Here is a 22,730-nt window from a genome sequence, read left to right on the forward strand (position 1 = left end):
CGTCGTCGTCGTCGTCGTCGTCGTTCGTTTCCTTCTGCTATCCCTGAGTCAGAGCCGGGGCTCGTATCCGCGCCGCGCCGCGCTCGAGAGCCCGAGAGAGCAGAAGCTCTTAATTTACCTTTCCTACCGCCGCCGCGAGGAACCGTGCCCGCTCGCGCGATCAAACGGGCTGCGTGCGAGCGCGCGGGGGGATGAACGCCCGGTGCGGCGACGAACGAGTCGGCGGGGCGGAGAGAGATCGGGGAACGCGCACGGCACATAACAATTAGGTCGTGTTGTCTTGAATTCTAAGCAGGCTAGTGAACTGATCCTGAGCCGCTGCCGCGAGATAAATGCGGCCTTAAACGATACCGATATAGACGGGCTGCTACGCCGATCGCTTGCCAAACTCGCTCGTGGCTCGGCAACCCCCGAACCCTCTCTCTCCCCCCTACCCTACCCCTTCCCTTCCCTTCGTTTCGTTTCGTGGCCTTTCTCGTTAGCCCGGCGCTCTTTCTTTCGGGAACGACGGCGTCGCGCGAGCGACGATTCCGCTCGACACAAATCGGCTCGCTCGCTCGTTCGCTCGCGACTCCTTTTCTGGCGGTTATGAATGCTTTCTTCTTCTTCTTCTTCTTCTTCTTCGACGTTCTGTTCTTTTATCATTGTTGTCTTGCTATGTCATCCGATGTTGATCCGATTTTTTTTCTGACGTTTGTATGATTTCACTGCGATGGTAGCTTGATTATTTATTCTAACTTCGTTGGCGGCGAAACGGTTTCTGAGATTCGTAATATATCGACGCAGCTAAGCGGTTAACAAACAACGCCCCAAAATCTAATTAATTCCACAATTCCCACAAAAAGACTCTTTTTATCTATCTTCTCAACATCAAATCATCCCCTCTTTTATTCACAGCGATATAACAATTTTCGCAAGAATTTTAACAATTTTCGCAAGAATTTTAAGAATTTTCAAGCATCGCCACCGTTTCCGTCCTTCCCGTCGATGCTCCTTTCGGCCCGGTCTCTCTCTCTCTCTCTCGTTTCCCCCTTTTTGTATTCTCGCCCTCGCGCGCCCCGTCCGCCGCGCGACTTCCACTCCTTCTTCTTCGTCTCCTTCTGCTCCGGCCGACAGCGAGGGTTTTAGGTTCTCCGAGTACGACGACGGTACAATTGTTACGTGGCTTGTTAGCGTTGTCGCGGGCTAATGGTGCACTTTATTATCGGTCTCCCCGTGGCTTGCTACGCGTCCGCGCGCTCGCGCGGTCCTCCTCTGGACCGCGCGCGCGTTTAAATCACCGTCCTTTGATGCATTAGTCCACCGGGGCACCCGGCTTCGCGCGCTGTCCAATCTTCGACGCGGCGCGGCGCGGCCCGGCGCGTCGGCCTCTCGTGCAGCTTCTCGATGACGCCCGCGCGCGCGCCCTAGCCACCGTAATTGGAACGGGCCGGCGACATTGATGGAACATTGCTACTGTTTCCATTAATCTGACCGTTTATTTTCTGTCCGTCATCTCGGCGACCAGCTCGGACTGTTTTATGCATTTGGTAAACAATTTTTGAACAGCGCTGCGCAGAGATTCGCGTTTTTTAAATTGCTGGATTTTACGAAGATGCTGTGCAATTTTTCTTGCTCTCGTTTGTTATTATTTTTTAATTTTCCGCTGATTTTTATATACGGCAAGATTTTATTTTTACCTTGTAAAGTACTCTCCGTTCTTTAGATTCTATTTTTTAATTTAGATTTTATTATATGATTTTTTTATTTAGAGAAATGATTTGTCAAGCTGGCTGTGTTCTTTTGAAAATTTGGCCAAGCTCGTTTTCTAATAATGAAGAACGAAGTGTTTGGTTTGATGGAGTAACTCACCCTTCAGTTTGTCGTGCACTAGTGCCCTCTGGAAGTGATCCTCCACTTCGGACGCAGCATCCCCTCGGTAGTGCGTGTAGATCACGCAATTTGCGTTCAGATACTGCGCTCTGCTTTCGCCGTCGTCCGAGTCCTCCGCGGCAGTGCCAGCACCTACGGCTACGAAACGATTAGCAACGGCCATTTTATCAATTGTTACAATTCAAAATAGATTTATAGTAATAAAAAAAATAGATTTATAGAATTTATAAATAGTATTTTATAAATTCTGACATGCGTAACGTATATCGAAAACTATTTTAGCTATTTATCATAATTATCAGCTAATGTTCACCAAGAGATATCGACAAAATAAATATTTTAAATAATATCGAATTTGCTCGAAAATACATCAAGCTCTTTATCAAGAATTCAATAAATCTTTTAAAATCGATTTTAACGAAGAAGCTCCTCTTTTCGAGTAATTATTATGAATTAATGAAAAATTGTAATTACAACTCACCGTCCGTCGACCTGTCGTCGTCTAACGTTCTGGTAGGGGTAGGCCGAGTGGTGGTGGCGGTAAGGAGCGGCGGTGGTTGCGGGGTTGGCCTCGGCGACGCCGGACTCGGTGCTGAACCGACGGAACCGGCGCTGCTCGGTTGCCCTTGCGGGACGCTCCCGCTTGCGCCGCAAATCTCAAGACCTGCCGCCTCTAGCGATCTTTGGTGCACGTTCAACTAGAAAAAGAATATACTTTTCCTTAGTTTTCTTTCATAAACTATCAGCGAATTATGATAGAGAGAGATAAAAATCGCAAGAATAATTTCCACAAAACTTATGTACACCCTATAAATTAATTCACCTAATTACCTCTCCACACAATTTAAACAATGGAGATAATAATAAAATTCTCCAAGTGTCCAAAGCCTGTCTATCAAAACGTACAATTTACCGAACGAATAAGTTTCTCCGAATCATCGAGCGTGAAACCGTCGAGCTCGCCATCGGATGAAGTTAGTTAGAAAGTACGCAGCCATTGGCAGTTTCGATTGAGTTTGAAAGGTCCTGGCATATTTGTATAACAGTATCAATCCGAATACCGAATGCCGGTATTCCGCTAACAGCTCCGATCCATAAAGAAAAACAACCAAGCGGCAACGCACCGCCGACTATTGCGGTAGGCGGCCGGCACCCAACTATCCATCCTTATCTGCGCGTACGTCATTCACGGTTTCTCGACATATTCCTCAAATGTTATTTTCGACGCGAGTTTCCTTCTACACAAAAGCAATCGAGCGTTAAATTAAAGGAATACCTGGCCTCGTTAGAGCCAACGGATCGTCGTGCGAGCGCGTCGATGTTGCGCGAGCTGTACTTAACATTGCGCAGCCGCGAATAATTTTTATTTTATTCCTCGATGGGACTAGAATCTATCTAAACAGATAAAGGAAAGAAAAATGTTCCCGGTTGTTGGATCGTCACGGCGTCGTCGGTAATAGCGACGAATTGTGATAATATATTATGTGTGAACTGTATTAAATGGAGGACCGGAATTTAGTGAAAAAAAATTGATATATTTAGCCTCGTACAATTTCCACCTTTCCTTCGGAGGTCCGAGTCATAGAGAATATTAGCGCCGGGCGCTAATAGCAGCTTTTTCAGTTTCATCGAGACGAAAGCGACGTCCGCTATTCCGCGCGCGGCTGATTTAATGCGCGTGTTAGCCGTCGTGTACTTGAAATACTTTCGGAGCCGTAACGCGCCGGCTGCTCGATTAGGCCGGCGACGGTTTCTCGCGGGAAGCGAGCGCTCGATAAGCTTTATTAATGATTCACTGTTTACGTACAAGCGATGATTAAGATAGACACGGTCCCGGCGAACACGTTGAACCGTCGCCGGTTTCCGCGGGTCTCTCGATCAATTTCGCAACGTCCTTTCACTGTGCGCGCTCCGCGATTTTCGCACGCTTCTCCCGCGCCGGTTCGCGTTACCCGAGCCGATCGAGGTGCCTGCTGATATTTATAATTATCAGAGTTCGCGCGTAAACGTTCGTTTGTCCGCCGAACCGTGTCATGGGCAGCCACGGAAAGTTTATTCTTTAAACGGCGTATCATATTGTTCGATAATTGCGGATAAATAATCGTCGAGATGCTATCGAGTTTATTCGTCCCGCTTGTGTTCGCCTTTGCTCGGAGGAAAGTAGCGTTGCTGAGATGCCTGCTGAATTCCTTGACTCTTAGGGGACCAGGATTTTTAACCCTTTGAGGCTGTGCGAAGTTTGTTAGAAGCGTCAGGCTGGGTGGAATAAATTTTTCTTAGGGAAATTAAAGTGAAATAGTAAAAGGGCACTTCGTTGCATGGAACGGAAATCCTGTGTGTCAGAAATTTTATTTCAGATTTCCGGTTGAAATGGCTTCGAGAGCAAAGGGTTGATTCGATCGAGGGTTGAATAATTAGATAGTATCTGCAAACTATCATCTCCTTCAATTCAGTGAAATGTTCAATAATTACATCTTCAAAAACTTTGATATCCCCAATCTTAATATTTACAGACCGATCCGCCTCGTTAAAGGACGCGAAGGGGTTGATCACAGCGTCGGTCGGTAAAAACCGCGGCGATAACGATCGGGCAGGTATTATCGACTGCATTTCCTCAACCTGCGCATATCCCTTCCCAATCATGCCATTCAAAACCACTCAATAAAGAGCCGACGGCGGCGGCTGTAGCGGTGGCGGCGGCTGGCTGGCGTCGGTGGCTGGCGGACGCACCAATCGATGCTTGAAATTGCGAACGACCCCCGCGTGGCAACGGTATCGACGTGTCCGTCGCGTCGGGGCGGGGGGGCGAACGTCAAAATATCGTATGCCCCCGGCCGGACCGTCGACAACGAAATGCCAGTCGATTAAACGCTTCGCGATATCCGACTGTCAGCGGCGCGGATAATTCGAGGGATTTTCCAGTCCTCCCTCCCTCCCTCCCTCCCACGCCGCCTTTCCAAATCCCGCCGACGTCGACGGCGCGTCGTCCTCCGCCATGTCATCCATCCGAGACGTCACCCGGTCCGAACGCGTCCCGTCTGTATTGGGATGACGTTTAGTAGGTAAATCGTACGAGCGACGTCCTTAGAAGAGGGGTGCAGCTAGCAGTCAGCAAGCAGCAAGCAGCAGCCAGCCAGCCAGCTAGCAAGGCCTCCATTGAGCACATACCGAGCCCAGGGCGTCGGTGTCCATTGTGCACCCTGGCCCGGGGTCGGGTCCGACTGCAAATAGCGGCGATAGCTATGCTATGCGCAACCGGCATCGTCACGGCTCTGCCGCTCGCAACGAGAGACCAAATAGGACACGTAATGCTCGCTATTCATTAGATCCGAGGGATGCAAATGCCACGCTGGGTCATGGCATTCTGCTCGAATTTTTTCGAGCCGCGCGCGCGCGCGCGCTCGCTCGGGACGGGGATGCGATCCCGTTTGCGCCCGCGAGACCCAAGCCAACTATTCGGCCACGCCGGATCGAAAGATGGCAACCGCTCGAACGGAGCGAGGGAAGGGAGGAAGGGGGTCTCCATCGATGCTCGATCGGAGGCATTCCTGTCGACGCGCGGCGTCGATTTAGATTACACGATCGACGCGCGAAGCTCGATCTACTCTCTCTCTCTCTCTCTCTCTGTACGCGGGATCGTGGAGCAAGAAGCGCCAAGCTCGAATACTTTACAATGCGATTAGGTTTGGGTGATATGATTTTTTTTCTTGGAATTTATTTCTTGAATTGTTTAACCTAGTTTAAGGTATTGGTTGGATTTTAAGTGATAAATTGTATATTATATTATGATATTATAAACCTCACCTTAGATAATTATAATTAACCATACACCTTAAAGCTACTCCAACTTGCACAGCTACGAAAGAAACAGCACCAGCCATCCAATCGGATGATAAAAGTATGCAACAGGTCGCGGCTCTGATCGAGCGATCCCGAAATCCTTACGATCCTCTCTCCCTTTCTCTCTCTCTTACACGCACGATACGATCTTGGGAATCGCAGAAATCTTGGCCGTCGATTTTTCAAATTCCTGTTTCGCGCCAGCGGTCCCAGCCGCGTCTCTCTTCGGGAAAGCAGGCCGTCGGGATTCGCAGACGCGCAGTCGCGCGGACGCGCGGTCGCCAAGGACTTCGCAGAAGAAGACAAGCACACCGGGAACCCAATTGATGTCAATTGCGATTCCGCGCGGCGCGTTGTCATCATACCTCGATCAATTCCGCGGATGATGCCGTTGCACGGCGGAAAGATTGCATTATAGAGTCCCTAAGGCGGAACCGTTAGAGAGCAGCGTCCCAGAGCGAAAGCGTAACGAGAGAGGCGAGGAGTATCGCCGGCTTTCGACGTTCATTAATTTCGCCCGGCATATAATCCGTTGGTCACGGCTATTCGAGGAACTCGGAGGACGACGGTCTCGCGTCTTCGTGGTTTCCTATACCGAGGACTCTTTATACACGTCGGCGTCCCGGCGGCTGTCGTCGAGACGCGGACCGTCGCGGCGGGAGTCGAAGGTCAGCAGATTGACGAGCGATCGAAAGTAAACGGCGATGGGTTTCTACGAGGAAGAGAGAGATGGAGAGAGAGAGATTGGAAGCAAGGCGATCCTGTTGCATTACTCACGCGGCCTGCGATCGCGATGATGGCCCGGAGAAATACAGCCAAGTAAATGCCGGCATTTTAATGACGATAGTCGAGATTTCCCGCGGCGGCATCGAGGCCAAATGTTTCCGCGGCGCCGCCGCTTCCGGAGACTCGGTGCTCGCATACTTTGCTCGGAGAATCGATCCACGGTTTTTACGCGTGGTTTAACAAATTCAACAAAATATAGAAAGAGCGCGTTTGCGAATAGATCTGCGACATTAATAAAGTCAAAGGCGGCGACAATTGACAGCGGCCGCCGAGATTTCGTCGCTACATAGTGGCACAATATTCTGGCAATACCGGCTAGCCAAGAATTCCACCGCGGTGTCGCAACCAACAACAATTCTTGCGCTACGGCGCAGCGCCGAATATAAAAGAGAGATAGAGGTGTCCTGGCATAGAACGCCGCGGCACGGCGGTCCGAGAGAAATGGACCATGCACGTCCCCCGGTCGATTTGCCAGGGTTAAACTTATACTTAACTTGATGCACGCCCATCTGTCCGAAGCCCGGTTCCGCGCTAAGCCGGGAGAACCGGCGCGCAAACAATAATGGCCACCACCGCGACGCGTATATGCACACGCCGACTGCAATTGCGTGTATCGTGCCGTCGAATGAGACGAGCCGCGGCGGCGCGGCTCACGCGTACAACGCATACGTCTCCTCGGCCGATTACGATCGTTCATTAGGGAGTCTGAAAGTCTAATTCATCGTATAAACCCGTCTAGTTTATGCCGGCGGACAGGAGTGCCTACGCGTCTGGCCTCACTAACTACCACTTTGCTGGGACGCGACTTTCTCGCCCATTGAATATTGCACGAATGAACGCGGTGGCAAGCCTCGATTCCAACTGGACGACACGCTTTTACGATTTCAATTTCATTTTTAGAGTGTCAGAAAATTTGTGAATATCAGAAAATGCACGAAAAATTTCTCTAAGAATTTTTCACAATTTTTAATAGCTTCAAATAGTTTTGAAGGATTTTGACAAATTTTTAGGAACTCGTAAAAGTTTTTAACAATACAGAATAGTTCGAAAGAATTTTACAATATTTCAAAGAGTCTTTGAACAATTGAAAAGCGTTCTTAACAGTCTAAAAAAAAAACATTCCGACTGCTTGGAACAATTTTATAAAATTTTAAACTACTTCTAAGAATTTCGTTGCACAATGACGGAAAAGTCACTAAATCCCGAGATAAAGGCCCTGGACATGACGGTACCGCGACTCGTGCTATAGTCCGTGCTATAATTCATGTTCACCCCGGACTGTCGAGCAGATTTATTTGCGATAGTTCCGTAAAACAATAATGGCTACCGGGCCGTGCGTTATATACGCGGGGCTGCGATCGCCTCGCGTCCTTTATCATCGCGTCGGACAAGCATGCGCCAGCGCGCGCGCGCGCGCGCGGTTTTCTTGGATCATTACGATCGTGTTCGGGACAATCTCGAGGATCGATGTAGCGACCGCGGGCGCACACCGTCCAAAGGCGTTAAGATAGGGATTCTCCTAGGTATAATGAATTATCGGTTGGTTCCCGTATATTCGTCTTCTCGATTTATCTTGTTACTAATATACGCCGGCCCCCGGAAAACCGGGATTAATCCATACGCCTTGATTTCGCTTATTTTCAAGATGGCGCCGCGCGTGTATCAAATGCTGATGGAAATAGAAGTTTCCGTTTTAGTGGTGCACCGTGGGATTGGAATATGGAATTTTGGAAAGACGATTTCTACAACAGTTATACTTTCCACAATTTTTAGAGTATAAATCATTTTAAGCGAAAAGCATAATTTATAACTTAGAGGAGTTTCAGAGAATTTTCAAGAGTCGTCACTGTTCACCCCTAATTCTAATCTTCGAACCCCATCACCCCCAATAAACGAAACAAAATGTTTCAATAATTCATCCCCAAGACTAAATCAAAAATAATTCATCCACAGGAGTGGAGCAAAAATAATTCATCCCCAGGAATAAATCAAAAATATTTCATCCCCACGACTAAATAAAATATAATTCATCCGCCGTCCCTCGCGTTCCAAGTTCTCCAAATAAAAGCGAGACACGGCCGGAGAGGCTCGTACGACAGCTGATTAACCACCGATTCTAATTTAACCATCGTAGAATGAGCCCAGCGAGGAGCAGCCGATGAATCGCCGCGAAAAACGAAGTACATACATACATAGACCCGGCGTGTACGATCCGAGAGAGGTCGTGACGGTGTCTCCGCCCCTATTTCGCATCCCCCGCAATCAGTATGTCGTCTGCGCGCGGATCCTCCTCCGGCCGGCCGCCCGTTGACAAGCAACCTTTTCGCGTGTGTGTATATCGAGCCGGGCCGCGTACCCCGCCTAACCAATTACGTCCATACATCAGCGGCTGCTAGCCTACGCACGAAAATAAGCTGACGGTGATGTATGCAGTGACTGATGGCGACCGGCGGCGGACGTGTGGGACGCAAGGAAAGCCTCTCTCTCTCTCTCTCTCTCTCCCCCTCCTATCTCACTCACTCACGCATTCTCTCTCGCTCTCTCCCACACTCTCTTTCTCTCTAGCTTTTTTTCACTCTCTCTCGCTCTCTGCCACACACTCTTTCTCTCTAGCTCTTTTTTTCTCTCTCGCTCTCTCGCTCTCTCTAGCCCTCTCTCTCTCTCTCTCTCTCTCTCTCTCTCTCTGTCTCTGTGTCGCGGCTGGAAACGCGAATATACACGGGCGGCTACGCCTTCGAGATGTTATCATTATCTACTATAATAAACCGGGGCCCCGGCATTCCACGGGGTAGTAGATCACCGACGTGATCCACAAAGACCGGAGAGAACCGGGCGTTCGCGGAGCAAACGACGCCGAATGATGACCGCCGGCATTCGGGGAACGCGCAATTGATCATGAACTTGGGTATCGCCGTCAGCAAGAAACTTGCTCCCGGTTTCCTGCGTTTTCTGCCCGCGATCTTCGCCGGCCACCGATCGGCCACCGGTTCTTCTTCTGTGCGACAGACACGAATTCCGGAAATCGACGCCGACTGCACGACGATTTCGATCGGTGAAAGGGGTGGCGCTCTTTGAGAAGGAAGATCGGGAGATTTAGGGCGAATTTTAGGGTTTTGTTTAGGTAGAATTGTTTAGTAGATTGTTCTTTAGTTATATCGTTATATATTCTTTTATAATAATTAAGCGTTGATAATAATTATTTTTAGTTGCAAGAATGCCTCTAAAAAAATTCGAACCCCAGTGAATTAAATTTAATTAAAATCAATTCTCTCCCTGAAAAAATGACCTCGGTTTCGTCACAGCCTACGCTTCGATTTCGACGTAACCTCAAGAAATTCAGCGATTTCCCCCACCGAGAGCGCCATGGTTCGCTAAGGGGGATGAAAAGACGTAACGAGCGCGTATCGAGGTATCAGTAGCCGTCGTATCTCCCATAGATTACCACGGCCGGGTTATCCTAGCGTTTCGCCGGTACGACAATGTGGTAATTAATCGAAGCAAGCCTGTCGACGACGAACCGCGCCGCGCGGCTCTTCCTCCTTTGCTTTTTCTCTGTTTCGCTCGAGGCGCGCCGCGGCTCGCTGCTCTTTCCTTGCGAAACGGTCCAACGTCCTCGACATCTCGCAGCCAACGAGAGAGGAGCATCTAGCCAAGAGCTCTGCTCGCGGTCTTTCAAAGCATTCCAAAGCGCGAGCGCCTGTTCCTCCCGTTCCCCTATGGTCCCCTCCTTTTATCCCTCCTCCCCTCCTCCCTCATCCTCCTCCTCCTCCTCCTCCTCCTCCTCTGACCCCGGTCCGCATAGCCCCGCGCGAACCTCTCGGGCACAGCGACTTCTTCCACCTCCTTCGCAATCCACCACCGGATTCGCTTCGCGTAACCGCGTCTTTATCCGTTTTCTCCCCCCTTTTCTCTTGCCGATTGAACGCGAGCTATTGTTACGAAAAAATAGCTGAAAGTTTCTATGTTAATTATTGAAACAACCCCCTGGTAATATAGATTGTATATTATTTGGACATAGTGATAAGTAGTTAGACTCGTGACCGAGGTTTCATGAGAGGTTTGACTAGGTATGGTTGTTAGTAATTTTGAATTTTATTAAGTTGATCTTTGCTGTGATGTTTATAGAATTTTTTAGATATGTAATCGTGGTAGATGTATTTTAAAATTAATAATATTAATGGCAAGACGTTTGAAGAATCTACTGTTATACTGCTGTCAAATATTTATTAATTAATCAATATTAATTGCCACCGTAAACCTTTTCAATTAAAGCGATTTTTAAAGTTTCCCTTGCAAAAGTCACAATGTCCGTCCTTTGTATCGCGCGCCACCCCATGATCCCGATCCCCCCTCCCATTAAAATACTTAATACCTCGATGATCGGCGACGTTGATTTGAATTTATGTGGCACAGAAACAAATCCGTCGACTTGCGTCGTGGACTTCCAGCATTCGACGTGATCGGTCATCGATGTGTTCTTGCTCGCGGTGGCTGCGCGATCCCCGATGCCGAAAGCGGTTCGCCGTGGACCCCTTTGCGGGCTTGTTTTTACACGGTGCCGCAGGATTAATCGTGTCGACGATTTCGATCGTTTAGCCGTAGAATCTGGCGGGCGGGGGTCGACGATACCTCCGACCGGCTCCTCCTGTCCGAGTTTCGGTTCGGCTGCTTTCAAATGGAGTAATAACCATTTTAGACGAGATTGATCTATTAAGGCTGGCCGCCGCGGCGGATGGAACCCACGTAACGCGGTTATGGCGTTGATCACCGTAGGTGGAGCTATGTTTAGCACGGGACGCCTTAAAATGAGGCGGCTGTTGGAGAGGAACGTGATTCTACCGGCGAGTTCTTTCGTCGAATGAATTGTCTTTGTTGCGAATTTTTGCTTTCGATTTATGGGTTTCGATCGGCTGGGGTTCGGTTATGGGGTTCGGTTGTGGCGGCTCGAGCTGATTAAGAAATTCGAATTGCTGGCTGCTGGAGTGAGTTATTAATTATTGTTTATTTAATTTAGTAAGATTAAATTAATTTGTTGGTGATCTGAAATTTCTAATAAATAACATAACGATTAATCAACGTGAATTTTCCTATAGAAAATCATCGTTGCATTATAGAACGAAATGAAGCGGTGCCGCGCAGCGTTTCCTCATTGGACACGTGAAACGCGGTTCGATCATTGTCGAACGGCTGTCAAACCCGGTAAAATTTGTCGATCCTCGCCGGGACAACCGGGCCGTGTCCCCCCGAAAACCATGTAAAACCAGACAACCCCCGTCGAATAATCGCTAGCAAAGGAACGGCCCTACCGATTCCCACATCAATTCCGAATCGGAGCGGCTCTCGGCCGCTGCGATCTGTTCGACAAAGGCGGGATAGAAGAGCGGCCTAGGGTTTATTGGATGGGGTGGGGTGGGGGAACGTGAACAAGTGGCGATACGAAAAAGAATGGTCGACGACCGAAAAAGGGATGAAAAGAGATCGAGCGCGTCGACTACGTGGATAAAAGGAAGGTCACGAGCAGGCGATGAACGGGGATGGGGATGAGGATGAGGACGAGGACGAGGAGGAGGAGGCCGCGGAGACGGTAACAAGCTACCATGGGGTATCTCGCAATTTGTTTGCCGGACACGGCCATTCGTCGACACGATTCTCCTATCTTCCACGAAGATGAGAGGAGTCCGACTCTCCTCTCTCTGCTGCTGCTGCTGCTGCTGCTGCTCCACGGGGCCGCGCGGATCTCGGCCGCGGCGCTGGGATTACGACTATTGATAAGGCGCCGGTGAACGAGTTCCCTTTAGTTAAGTTTAGTTCATTAGCAAGCCGGCCAGGTGGACGATGGAGCGATCCCTCGTCCGGCCGACAAATTACAACGAGATCGGGCCCCAGTCGCAGCCGCCGCCGCCGCCCACCCTCCGCCCGATACCCGGCCACTTTCGGAACACGAGAAAGTCCGGCGAACGACCATCGAGAATGAACCGTGAACGCCGCCGCCGCTCGGATTCGACGGTTCAACGCGTGATTCGATGCCGGAAATCGACGATTCGATACCGGACACTGGCCGATTCGGCTACGGAAAATCGCGTAGACTGTGCTTTAGTTGAGGAATAGTTAGGGGATGATTCGAAGTCGAATCGCTTATATAGGGAAGCTATAGTTATTCCAAATAGGTTTTCCTCAAAGACTATTTGCATTAATTTTTTCCCTGAAATATTTCCTTAAAGTACAATAATATTTCTATTTTAAGCTTTGATAAAAGATTGTATTTGTATGATTAAATATATATTTATATTCATTTCTAATTCAAGAATGTATTTTTATTTATTTCTTCCTCCACCGACGGTATTGCCATTAATCTTTTCCTCAAAGATTGCATTTGCATTTACCCTTTCCTTCTAAAGACGAGATTTAGAAGGAAAGGGTAAACGTAAGTTTAATGTTAGTTTAGAAGGAAACTAAATAAAATAATATTCCACCGTTCCATAATCGATTATTAATATTTATGATCCATCAAAAACAATATAAATTTTCTCTCCTTAATATATCTCTGAAATGAAGACGCTGACGAGACAACGTCGCCCATACAGTACACGAAGCATTCGGCATCGAATAAGCAACAAAATGCGCGAAACATTCCAGCCGCAGCCCAGCGGCGTAAAACATCGAACTCCTCGAAATCCAGTCGAGGTACATTGTACATTCATTCAGTTTTCAGTGGGAATTGCAACGAGCCCGTGTCAGCAATTGCAACGATCTCGCGTCAGCAATAGCAACGATCACGCGTCGCGTTCTTATTCGAAGGAATCCGACGTCGAGCGGCGTGGCCGCGCGTTAACACTCCCCCGCCGCGTGAACGTCGCGCGGACATCGGCCGGGTATTTAGATCCGTCAACGACGACTGTTATCCGGCCGTTTCTCGTCGCCGTTAATACCAGTCGGAACGATAACGGTGTGTCGACGACAACCAACGACGACGACAGTTACCCGGTGGACCACGTGGCGCCTTGGCGGCCGATTCCGCGCGTCAACGTCGAGCGGAATGCCGGCGCGCGCGCTCTCTCTTTCTCTCTCTTATTTTTCCGCGCGGCGTAAATCGTCCGTGTAAACCGGCGCTATGAATTTCGCGGCAACATAATCGTAAAGCCGATAAATAGAGCGAGATTCCAGGAGGCGTCGCGGGCATCGCCGGGATGGTAGAAACCCGTGACTTTAATAACCCCCGTCATTTTTATCATATTCTCACCTGACGCGGCTGCGGCCGCGGCCGGGGTCGTCCAATTAATCGGCGCTCCGTCCAACCCGGACGCGAGAGCGCGACCGAAGAGGATCGAGGAGAGAGAACCGTTCGCGATCAGGAGCGGAGACGCGCCGCGGGGAACGCGAGATCCGCTTTGAAGTTTCCGCGCCACGCGCCGCCCGATCCACCTGTCTCAATTAACCGCGCCGGTTATTCACTGCGAGCGGATTAAATAGACGGAAAATGTTTCGCGATGCTTAGCAGATCGCGCCGATCTCTCTCTCTCTCTCTTTTTCTCTCTATCTTTATTTCGTTTTCTCTCTTCATCTCTCTTGATTTTGTTCTCTCTCTCTCTCTCTCTCTCGATTTCTCTCTTTACCTATCTTCACTTCGTTTTCTCTTAATCTCCCTCTTTTCTACCTTTTCGATGATTCGTAATGAACGAGATCCGTTAGTAGAATTGCTATCTTGATCGGACCTCTTTTTGTAAGACGCGCAAGCAACTTTACGGCTGGTTTTCAAGAAGTTCGATGTTTTACGGCGCACCGCCTCGCGGCTGGAATGTTTTATGCATTTTGTTGCTTACTCGATGCTGAATGCATCGGGTACTGTATGGCTGCAATGTTGTTTCTCGCGTGTTTTCACTTTCGAGGTATGTTTCAGGGAGGAGAAGATGTTGATGTCTGGTGCAGGTGAGTTTTCAGTGGAAATATTATAGGGTTTTTAATGTTGATGTTTGTGGTATTAATTGTATTCATTTATATAAAATTTAGGTTGTATTTTGTATAGTATAGTATAGTACTTAATATATTGACTATTATAGTGTGTATAATAACATTGGAAGAACGATATAAATTTTAATATTATATTACATTTAATAATTAATAGGCGTACTGTATTATATTATTATTATATACTTTCATTGGAAGTTTTATTCTTATAATTTGAATAAATTGTTCTGACGTGACGTGGTCACGTGTTCTATAAATATGTCGCGTGTCTATGATGTCAGCTGTTCGAAAGTCGTATGTGTAAATCTCCGGTGTGGTACAGTGTTCCGAGTGAAAGTACCGGAGTCAACAAAATTTGCTACTTCCAACTGCAAACCTGTTTACTTCTCTTGAGAGTATCATACTACCTTGTCGGAGCAAAGTTGCAATTTTCGTTATCTCTTTCGGAGATGGAATTCCTCGTGATATATACAGATGCGACGAAGCGAGAGGAGCTGTCGCGTTCATTTAGGAATCAGGCAATCATTTTGCATAGGATTCGATAACTGGGGACTGACAATTCTTACCCCTTTGTATTTATTTGTTAGCAAGCAAATCTATATTTCTTTTATAGAAGATACAATTATATTTATTTAGTAAATAAGATTATATCTATTTACTGAATAAGTTTATATACATTTACTAAATAAATTCATCACATCCTCTCTTTCTCGTAAGCCAAGCTCGCAGAAAGGAAGAAAGAGCAAAAAGACACTGCTATTTCTCGGAAATAAAATAAAAACATTTTAGGGACAGATAGCAACGATGCGAAACGTATCTCATTCGGCCACTTATTGTCCGAATCAATAAAAGGGTGGGTTAAGTGCTTAAAACGCGAAGATTGAACCCTCTCCCTCTCTCTTTCTCTCTCTCTCTCGACAAGAACAAGATCTTCTGTTCAAGTGGATATGCATACACATACACAGTACATATGCACAGATACATCTCATTTTACACTGGCAACAGGGCGTAAAGCACGACTATTTTAAATTATTATATTAATACAATAAATATTAAGCGGATACAATATTTATTATTTTCTTCCTTTTTCAGAATAGATAATATTTAAAATATTGTCCTCACTATTTATATTGTCCTGAATATAAATGCTACAGCATCTCTATATATATTTTTATATTGTATACATATGTAATAATATTATATTATATATATATTTTTGTACAATATTATACTATATATAGAATATACTATATATTATTTTATTATATTTTACTATATATAGAATATTCCATCCACCTCCACATAATAACCTATATCAACTTATACCCAACCTATACACAACATCCCTAAAACTATTAAATCTCCTCCCACTCGATCGCCACCCCGGATCCTCCCCTTAAACAGTTACCTCTCGCACAAAGAGACAATAAAACGCAGCCGATCCATCCGTCGCCGCGGTTCCCGTTCTCAGTCGAACAGAGCCGTCTTAAAACCGTGGTCTCTCGGCCTGCCACGGGAGCGAGAGCGAGAGCGAGAGAGAGAGAGAGAGCATCGTCCGTTCGATAAGCGGTCGTTCGGTCCGGCGAAAAAAGAATTGTGCCGGTATCCGTTTAATGTCTCCTCCCCGTAAGTACCATACCGGCGAGATACGGGCTGAGTAATATTACCGCATCGCAATATAAATGAAAACGTATCCGGGGGACGCGGGATCATCGCGTCGCAGCGGCGCGGCAACCCGGGGACCGTCTGCGGCACCGCGAAATTCCGGTACACAGAAGCTAGGCGATCCAGGCCAATGGGACCGAAGATGGAGGAGGGGGGGCAAGGGAGGAGACCGGGGAATAGGCGCGTTAAAAGCCGTTGGAGACCCTCGGGAGATACCGGCGGGACGAGGCCTTTAGTATCCTGTTATCAGACCCGATCCGATACGGTGACCAATAACTTCGGCTACCTACCGCAGCGCCCGTGTACTAAAGGTTATGCTCCGCGCTTGGCCCCGCAGAGAAAGAGAGAGAGAGAGAGAGGGAGAGAGAGAGAGAGAGAGAGAGAGCGACCGGTGGCCCCCGGCAGGCCCCGGACCATTTACCAACTTATTACTATGTACCCGTCTCCCGGCTCATTGAAAGTTCGCGCCGGCCAATAGTTGTCCAATAAAAAGCCGCTCTTTACAATCCGCCGCGTAACGTGCTGCCAGCCATAACCGAGATGCATAACTTAATGCACTTTATCGGGAACTTGTTCTTCCGTTCGCCTGTGGCCACGGACTCTTGTCGGCGGCGCGTACACCCTATCGACCGTCCCGTAATCCGAGCGATGAAGCTGTGACCGTGTAACGCCACGGCGTTCCCGCGTTCGAATCGAAAGGGTAAACGGGCACGGGGTTCACCGCGGTCAGATCTTTTTTTAAAGGGATCATCTCCGATGACGTAGGACGGAGATATTGTACGGGGCGTTCGTCGTCTTTTCATGGGAAGTTTGCAGAGAGTGTTGGTGGATGGTTTGGAAGAATTTGTTTTAATTGTTTCGGTGATTTTTGTTTTGGTATACGTTTGTTATTTAATTGGATTTTTGTAGGAATTATTTGACGCTGTTAGGGGTAGTTGTAGGGTGGAGGAGATTTATCAAGTTTGAGAAGCGATCATTTTGGGTAAAATTGTTGTAGAAGGATGAAATTTAGCTTAAATTAAAGGTTGAAGATTCTAGTTTATGATAGTGTTCGTCGATTTTAAGTATGATAGATTTTTGCTATTGTAAATCTTTAAATACGAGACCATGATTCTTGTACTGAAAACTGCCGAGTTTGACGAAATGTATAGTCTCCGCAAAATTTTTTCCTGGGATGTTATTTATAGCGAAATGAAGTTCAATCTTTTAGCTTTAATTTAAAAAAAGAGCGACGTCGCTACGATTTTTTTTAACAAAGTTACAGCACTTTAAAGGAACCCTTCGTTGTCCTATTATTGTCAATTTTTGATACGACTGCTACTGCAGTTACAATACATGAACCTTCAAGTAAAAAAATACTGTTTTAAAGTAGAGACTTCAAGCTTTAATTTAAAACAAGAATCATCAACCTGCGATGATTTTTCGCAAAATTATCGTTACTCAAAGTTTCACCAACTTTATCCAAACCTTTCCTCTACTATAATAAATTTGACCACTATAATCTATTATTTATAATTTAATAAAATAGCCTACCCATTGCACATTAATTTTAAATAACGTTCAAAGAAACGGTCGAAACATCCCCAAAGTAAAACATTAATTCCAAGATAATTTTCACGAGGAACACTGACGATAACGATTCGCATACACGATCCATACAGAATGAAATTACATTTCTCGAAATCCTAACCTATATTCTACGCGTCGAAACGGTCGGAATTCTTTCTTGCGAACGACCTAATAGAATGTTAAAACGACGGTGCCGAATTCTCGATTCGTTTTGGCAATTTGACGGGGTTACCTGAACGGTCTGACAGCGGAACCGATGCGTTTTCACGCTCGCCAGCGCGGATTCTGCGTTGGCTTGACTAATCTCGGCGCCTGGAGCCCCCGAGTCTCTAAAATGGTGAAATAAAAGGAACCACGCCTCTATCCGGCACCATGAAGAACAAGATACAGCGCCACGAAAATTTCGCTACACGGGAATTCCGGACCGTGATGATGGATTATCTTCGCCGACGCTTTCGCTTTATTATTTTTACTATATCCGGCTGTCTTTACTCGTTGTCTTTAAAAGGGCCACTTTTTAATAACATATCAATTAAGTAAAAACGTTTCTGGTATATATAGTTATATCTTGTTAATCTCAGTTGATTATTAAATTAATAAGTAATAGAAATATTGAGATAATTAAAGAAAAATTAACGTCGAAATTATTCAACTCGTTCGCTTAGAAACAAATTCAAATAATAATCGAGTTTTCAATGAAAGGAAAAAACGGACAAAGTAGCACGTTTCCAATAAACACACCGCCGCGATAAAAAGTCAATCAACGAATTAAAAAATTACGCGCCGCGTATCGCTTCTCGCCAAATGGTTGTTGAAAGCATTCAGAACTAAACCATTGTGCGAACACTTGATTTTCCGTCGAACAAAAAGCGAATCGGTAGCGTTTATCGGTGGGCATGTCGCTCCAATTAGTTTCGCCGTTGGTCAAATCGATGTAATTTCGCGGCGTGTTGAATTCGCGGCAGCCAACGAACAACTTAATTCCGCGACAGTGCAATAAACATCAATCAGATAATACGAGTTTGAGGTATCGGTCGCGACGACAGGGCCGGGTTCCATATCCTTGCGCGAGCGCGCGCGCGCGCTTGGTTTCGCAACTCGCCTAATTGTTTCCTTATTCGTTCGATTAGAGAACGATTACCCGGTGACACCGCGAAACCTTTCATTTCCTTATGACCGCGGTGTGCGCGACATATGAATTCCTGTTCGACGTATCATTGCGTCAAATAGCGGCAGAACTACTCCAGGAATCCGACGAATGTCCGACGCCGGTCGACGCGAGACGCGCGGCCCGCTTTTCTCCAAGAGTTTCGCTCGGCCGCGCCGACAGTATCGCCCCGCGATATTCCACCGCGCCGCGCGTTCGCGATCTCATGGGTCTGCAAAAAAATGTGGCCGAACAAACACAGTGTAACCACGCGGAAGAATACGCGGCCTATGTGCATTCGTTATGTTCCACGTTCGATGGACTTTCCCCGTAAATGAAATTTTCAGTGAGCCTCGCGAGCCGACGTTGGCGGCGCTGAAATTGAACAAAGCAATTTTCAAGCAAATCTATTCAATTCTGCCAAAGCCGCCAAATGATCTTCCACCTCGCAAACCAATCAAATCTTAGTCCACAAGCACAGCGCACATGATCCGCGTCGAATCCTCAATCGAAAGAGTCAAGATCGAAACAGGTCGCTCGATTGGCAATGATCGTGACGCACAGCCTCGAGAAGAGATCGCCTCGTCGACGTCGATATCCCTTTGGAAAATAATTCTCCGGGGCCCGACACTGTACGTAATACGCGGACAACGCGAGAGAAGCCGACGACGCTTTTCCTCGCGGCGGCCGTGCGATTCGATTAATATTGAACGGGTTGGATGACTTCACAATCCGAGTTTCCACCGCCGATATAGAGACCTCCTTTATCCTTCCCGCGGCCGTCGCCGCGTATAATCCCGATTCGACATTTTTTTGCCGCGGCACGCGGCATCGCATTAGTCCCGATGCAAGTATATTGAGGACGCTCGGGTTCGTCTGAATGCAGCGAGGTCTCTTATTACGCGTCGAGCGGGTTCTGGAAAGCTGGGAGATCGAGCGGTTGGAGGAAACCGGCGCGGAGTAAAGCGGAGAAGAGTGTAGGCGCGTGGAGCGGAGTGAAGCAGCCTGGAGCAACGCGGAGCAGCGTGAAGCGGAGTAAAGAAGCGTGGAGCAGAGCAACGCGGAGCAGAGTAAAGCTTCCCGAAACACCGCGGAGCGGAGCAAAGTATCTTCTAGCAGCGCGAAGCAAAACAGAGCAGCGCGGAGCAGAGGAAAGCGGAGTAGAATAGCCTGAAGCGAAACAAAGCGAAGTAAAGCAGCGCAGAGCAGAGAGCAAAGCGGAATAAAACAGCCTAAAGCGAAAAGCAAAGCGGAGTAAAACAGCCCGAAGCGAATGAAAGCGAAGCAAAGCAACGCGGATCAGCAGAGATCAGTGCGGATCAGCGCAGAGGAGCGCGAAACGTAGCGGAGCAGCGATTGCAAGTCACGAGCAAGTCATACCGCTTTTACCTGTGCGCCACAGAATCCGCGGAATCGAACCTCGATTCGCTCGCTCCGAGCGGATCCGGCCACTTCCACGGTTAACACATTGCTATCATTTCACCGGCTCGGCTTTTTGTCAAACGCTTTCGCGGCAAGAAGTGGATGTACGACAGCCGTCATGCTTGTCCACCGATAGAATGCGATAAATATTCCCTCCTCGGTTTAGCGGGATTATGAAATATCGTATACGGTAATGGCAATGAAACGTAATCTTCGGCGCAACTTGGATTGGATTTTAGCAGTGTAGCAGTATTTTGTAGTATAGAAAATTCTGCTTTAGTAGAAATCAAGTTTTTTCTGCTTCAGTAAAATTATACTATCGTATAAAAAGGGCGTTGATACACGGTTCAAAATGAAGATTTACCCAATGCGGCATTGGGTCAGCTGGTGAGTCCCGCTGACAGATTGGTGGTATTGTATGATAATGAGGGTGGTCCGAGGCCTACCTTCAAATTGCTGAATTTCTCAAGTCACAGCTTAGATCTCATTCCAAACGTTTACTTTACACAGACAACACAGAGTACAATCATTGTTGTTTTAACAATCTCTAATTAATTACAAACCAGTCTGATAATGTTACAATTATTTTAAGAAATAATATAGCAATTTTTAGTGGCGCCCCATTCGACTGCAAACGGTTAACAATGTTTGAAATCTAATTTTTCATAACATAAAAATTACGTCGAAACTCGAACAATTTCAGTGGTGCCTCATAGTCTCACCACTCGAGTGCAAAGGGTTAAAGCAGCCCATTTGAAAGCACAAAGGAAAAATCGCAGGGAATATCGACCGGTTCGAAAGCCAGAAGAAAAACTGCTCGCCGTAGCTCTCGCAAAGATAATATATATAAAACAGCTGTTTTTAGCGCGGCGTAAAGCCGGTGTTAAATAACCCCTTGAAAAGGACGCTACTGAAATTACCGGTCCAAGCGGATCGTTAACGGTCGCCTGGCAAGACGATCCCCGCCGGCCTAAACGGTTTCCTGAAAATTACAAAAAAGTGCAGAAGGTCTCTCTCTCTCCCTCTCCCTCTCTCCCTCTCTCTCTCCCTCTCTCTCTCTCTCTCGATCGATCGATCGAAGGGGGTATCGGTCCTCGGATCAATCTCCGGGCGTATCAGCGAGTCAGAGAGTGGCATCGCCGATCGGAATGCGATCCTCAGAAAACAGAGGTGGCCGGCGAACGCGCAAGCGGCACCGGATCAGCCCGTAGCCCCCTTTAGCGCGCGTGTCGCAAAGAATGGCGTTCCTAGACTAAAAACGGAACAGCGGCAAGGAATGTAACGTTGCAGCACACTTTGCTCGGGGCCTCCCTCTCTCTCTCTCTCTCTGTTTCTCTGCGTGACACGAGTTCACACGGGGACACGTATAGAAACGTGGTGTGCACCGTGCGCGGCCCGCCTCGGTCCGACGTAATCTGGCCTGGCATGCGTGAGATATGGCAATGCCGTACCGATAATTGTCGCACATCCCAGCAATTCCGCGACCATCTGATCTGACGCAGCGCTATATAGCGAACGCGTGACGTGTTACTCTTCCTAGAGGGACGCGGCTTCTTATGGCGCAAACCCTTTGCACGAAGGCGCTTTGACACCTACCCTATCGGACTAACAAGATGCTGCCGATATTTCTTTCGTACCGAATTTAACAAGCACACCGGGTATATGAGTTTTGGGTTAGAAACGTTGCACGAGTCGCGAGGCTTATTTTTATAATTCATTCATTCATTTTATGTGAAAATTAAGACTAAGATTAAAATCCAGTAGAAATATTAATCTAGCAAAATTAAACCAGAAAAATTATTAACTCGGTAAAAATAATCGAGAAAAATTATTAATCCAGTAAAATGATCAATCTAACAAATGAAGAAATAAACAAACGAATCAAGAAATCTCTTTAATTATTTAAGGGATGCCAGTTGCGCAAACATCGTCCTTTACACAGTTCCAATCTTAACAGAATCCACTAAATTAACGTTGCAATTGGTTTAATCGTGTTAACAACAGAAGTGGCCAGCAACGTAAAGTTATATACACGGACAGAGTTAAATACAATTGGCTCTCGGTAGTTCTCGGTGGAAGCTGCTCGCTGATATTAGTAGCAGAAATTTGACGTCGTAAATCTAGCTCAAAGCCTGGATAGTTGAATGAAAAGGACAGCTGCTCGCTGGTACGATTCCGGTGCAGTTCGCTGTAATCCAACGGGTCATCCAACGTGATGAATTACCATCGAGGAATAGCGCTTGTTTCTATGGCCCCTTCCTCGTATTTGATGTTAAACTTGATTAAACTGTTCTTCTGATTTCAACCCAACGTTTGATCTTGACACGCAAATCTTTGCTGTGTCTTCGTCGCCGTGCGAGATCTGTTATTATACTTCGGGGAACTCCGATTGCATTTTATCGCTGTCTAGAGTTTCTGTCTTATTATTTAAGAACGGTGACAAGTGGAGCGTTATAGTTATATA

At 47.1% G+C, this 22,730-nt stretch overlaps 1 protein-coding gene across 1 annotated transcript in view; it reads right to left on the reverse strand.

Annotated features, from left to right (window-relative positions):
• Window positions 1–22,730, reverse strand: part of Vg (transcription factor vestigial) — a 95,735-nt gene that overhangs the window by 8,754 nt on the left and 64,251 nt on the right. Inside the window, exons 2-3 of the mRNA XM_078194632.1 lie at window positions 2,354–2,570; window positions 1,852–2,010 (exon numbers count right to left, since the gene is read on the reverse strand). Coding sequence (XP_078050758.1) covers window positions 1,852–2,010; window positions 2,354–2,570 — 376 coding nt within the window. The remainder of the gene's footprint in view (window positions 1–1,851; window positions 2,011–2,353; window positions 2,571–22,730) is intronic.

Source organism: Augochlora pura, chromosome 11 (assembly GCF_028453695.1).
Source record: "Augochlora pura isolate Apur16 chromosome 11, APUR_v2.2.1, whole genome shotgun sequence".
NCBI classification, from domain to species: domain Eukaryota; kingdom Metazoa; phylum Arthropoda; class Insecta; order Hymenoptera; family Halictidae; genus Augochlora; species Augochlora pura.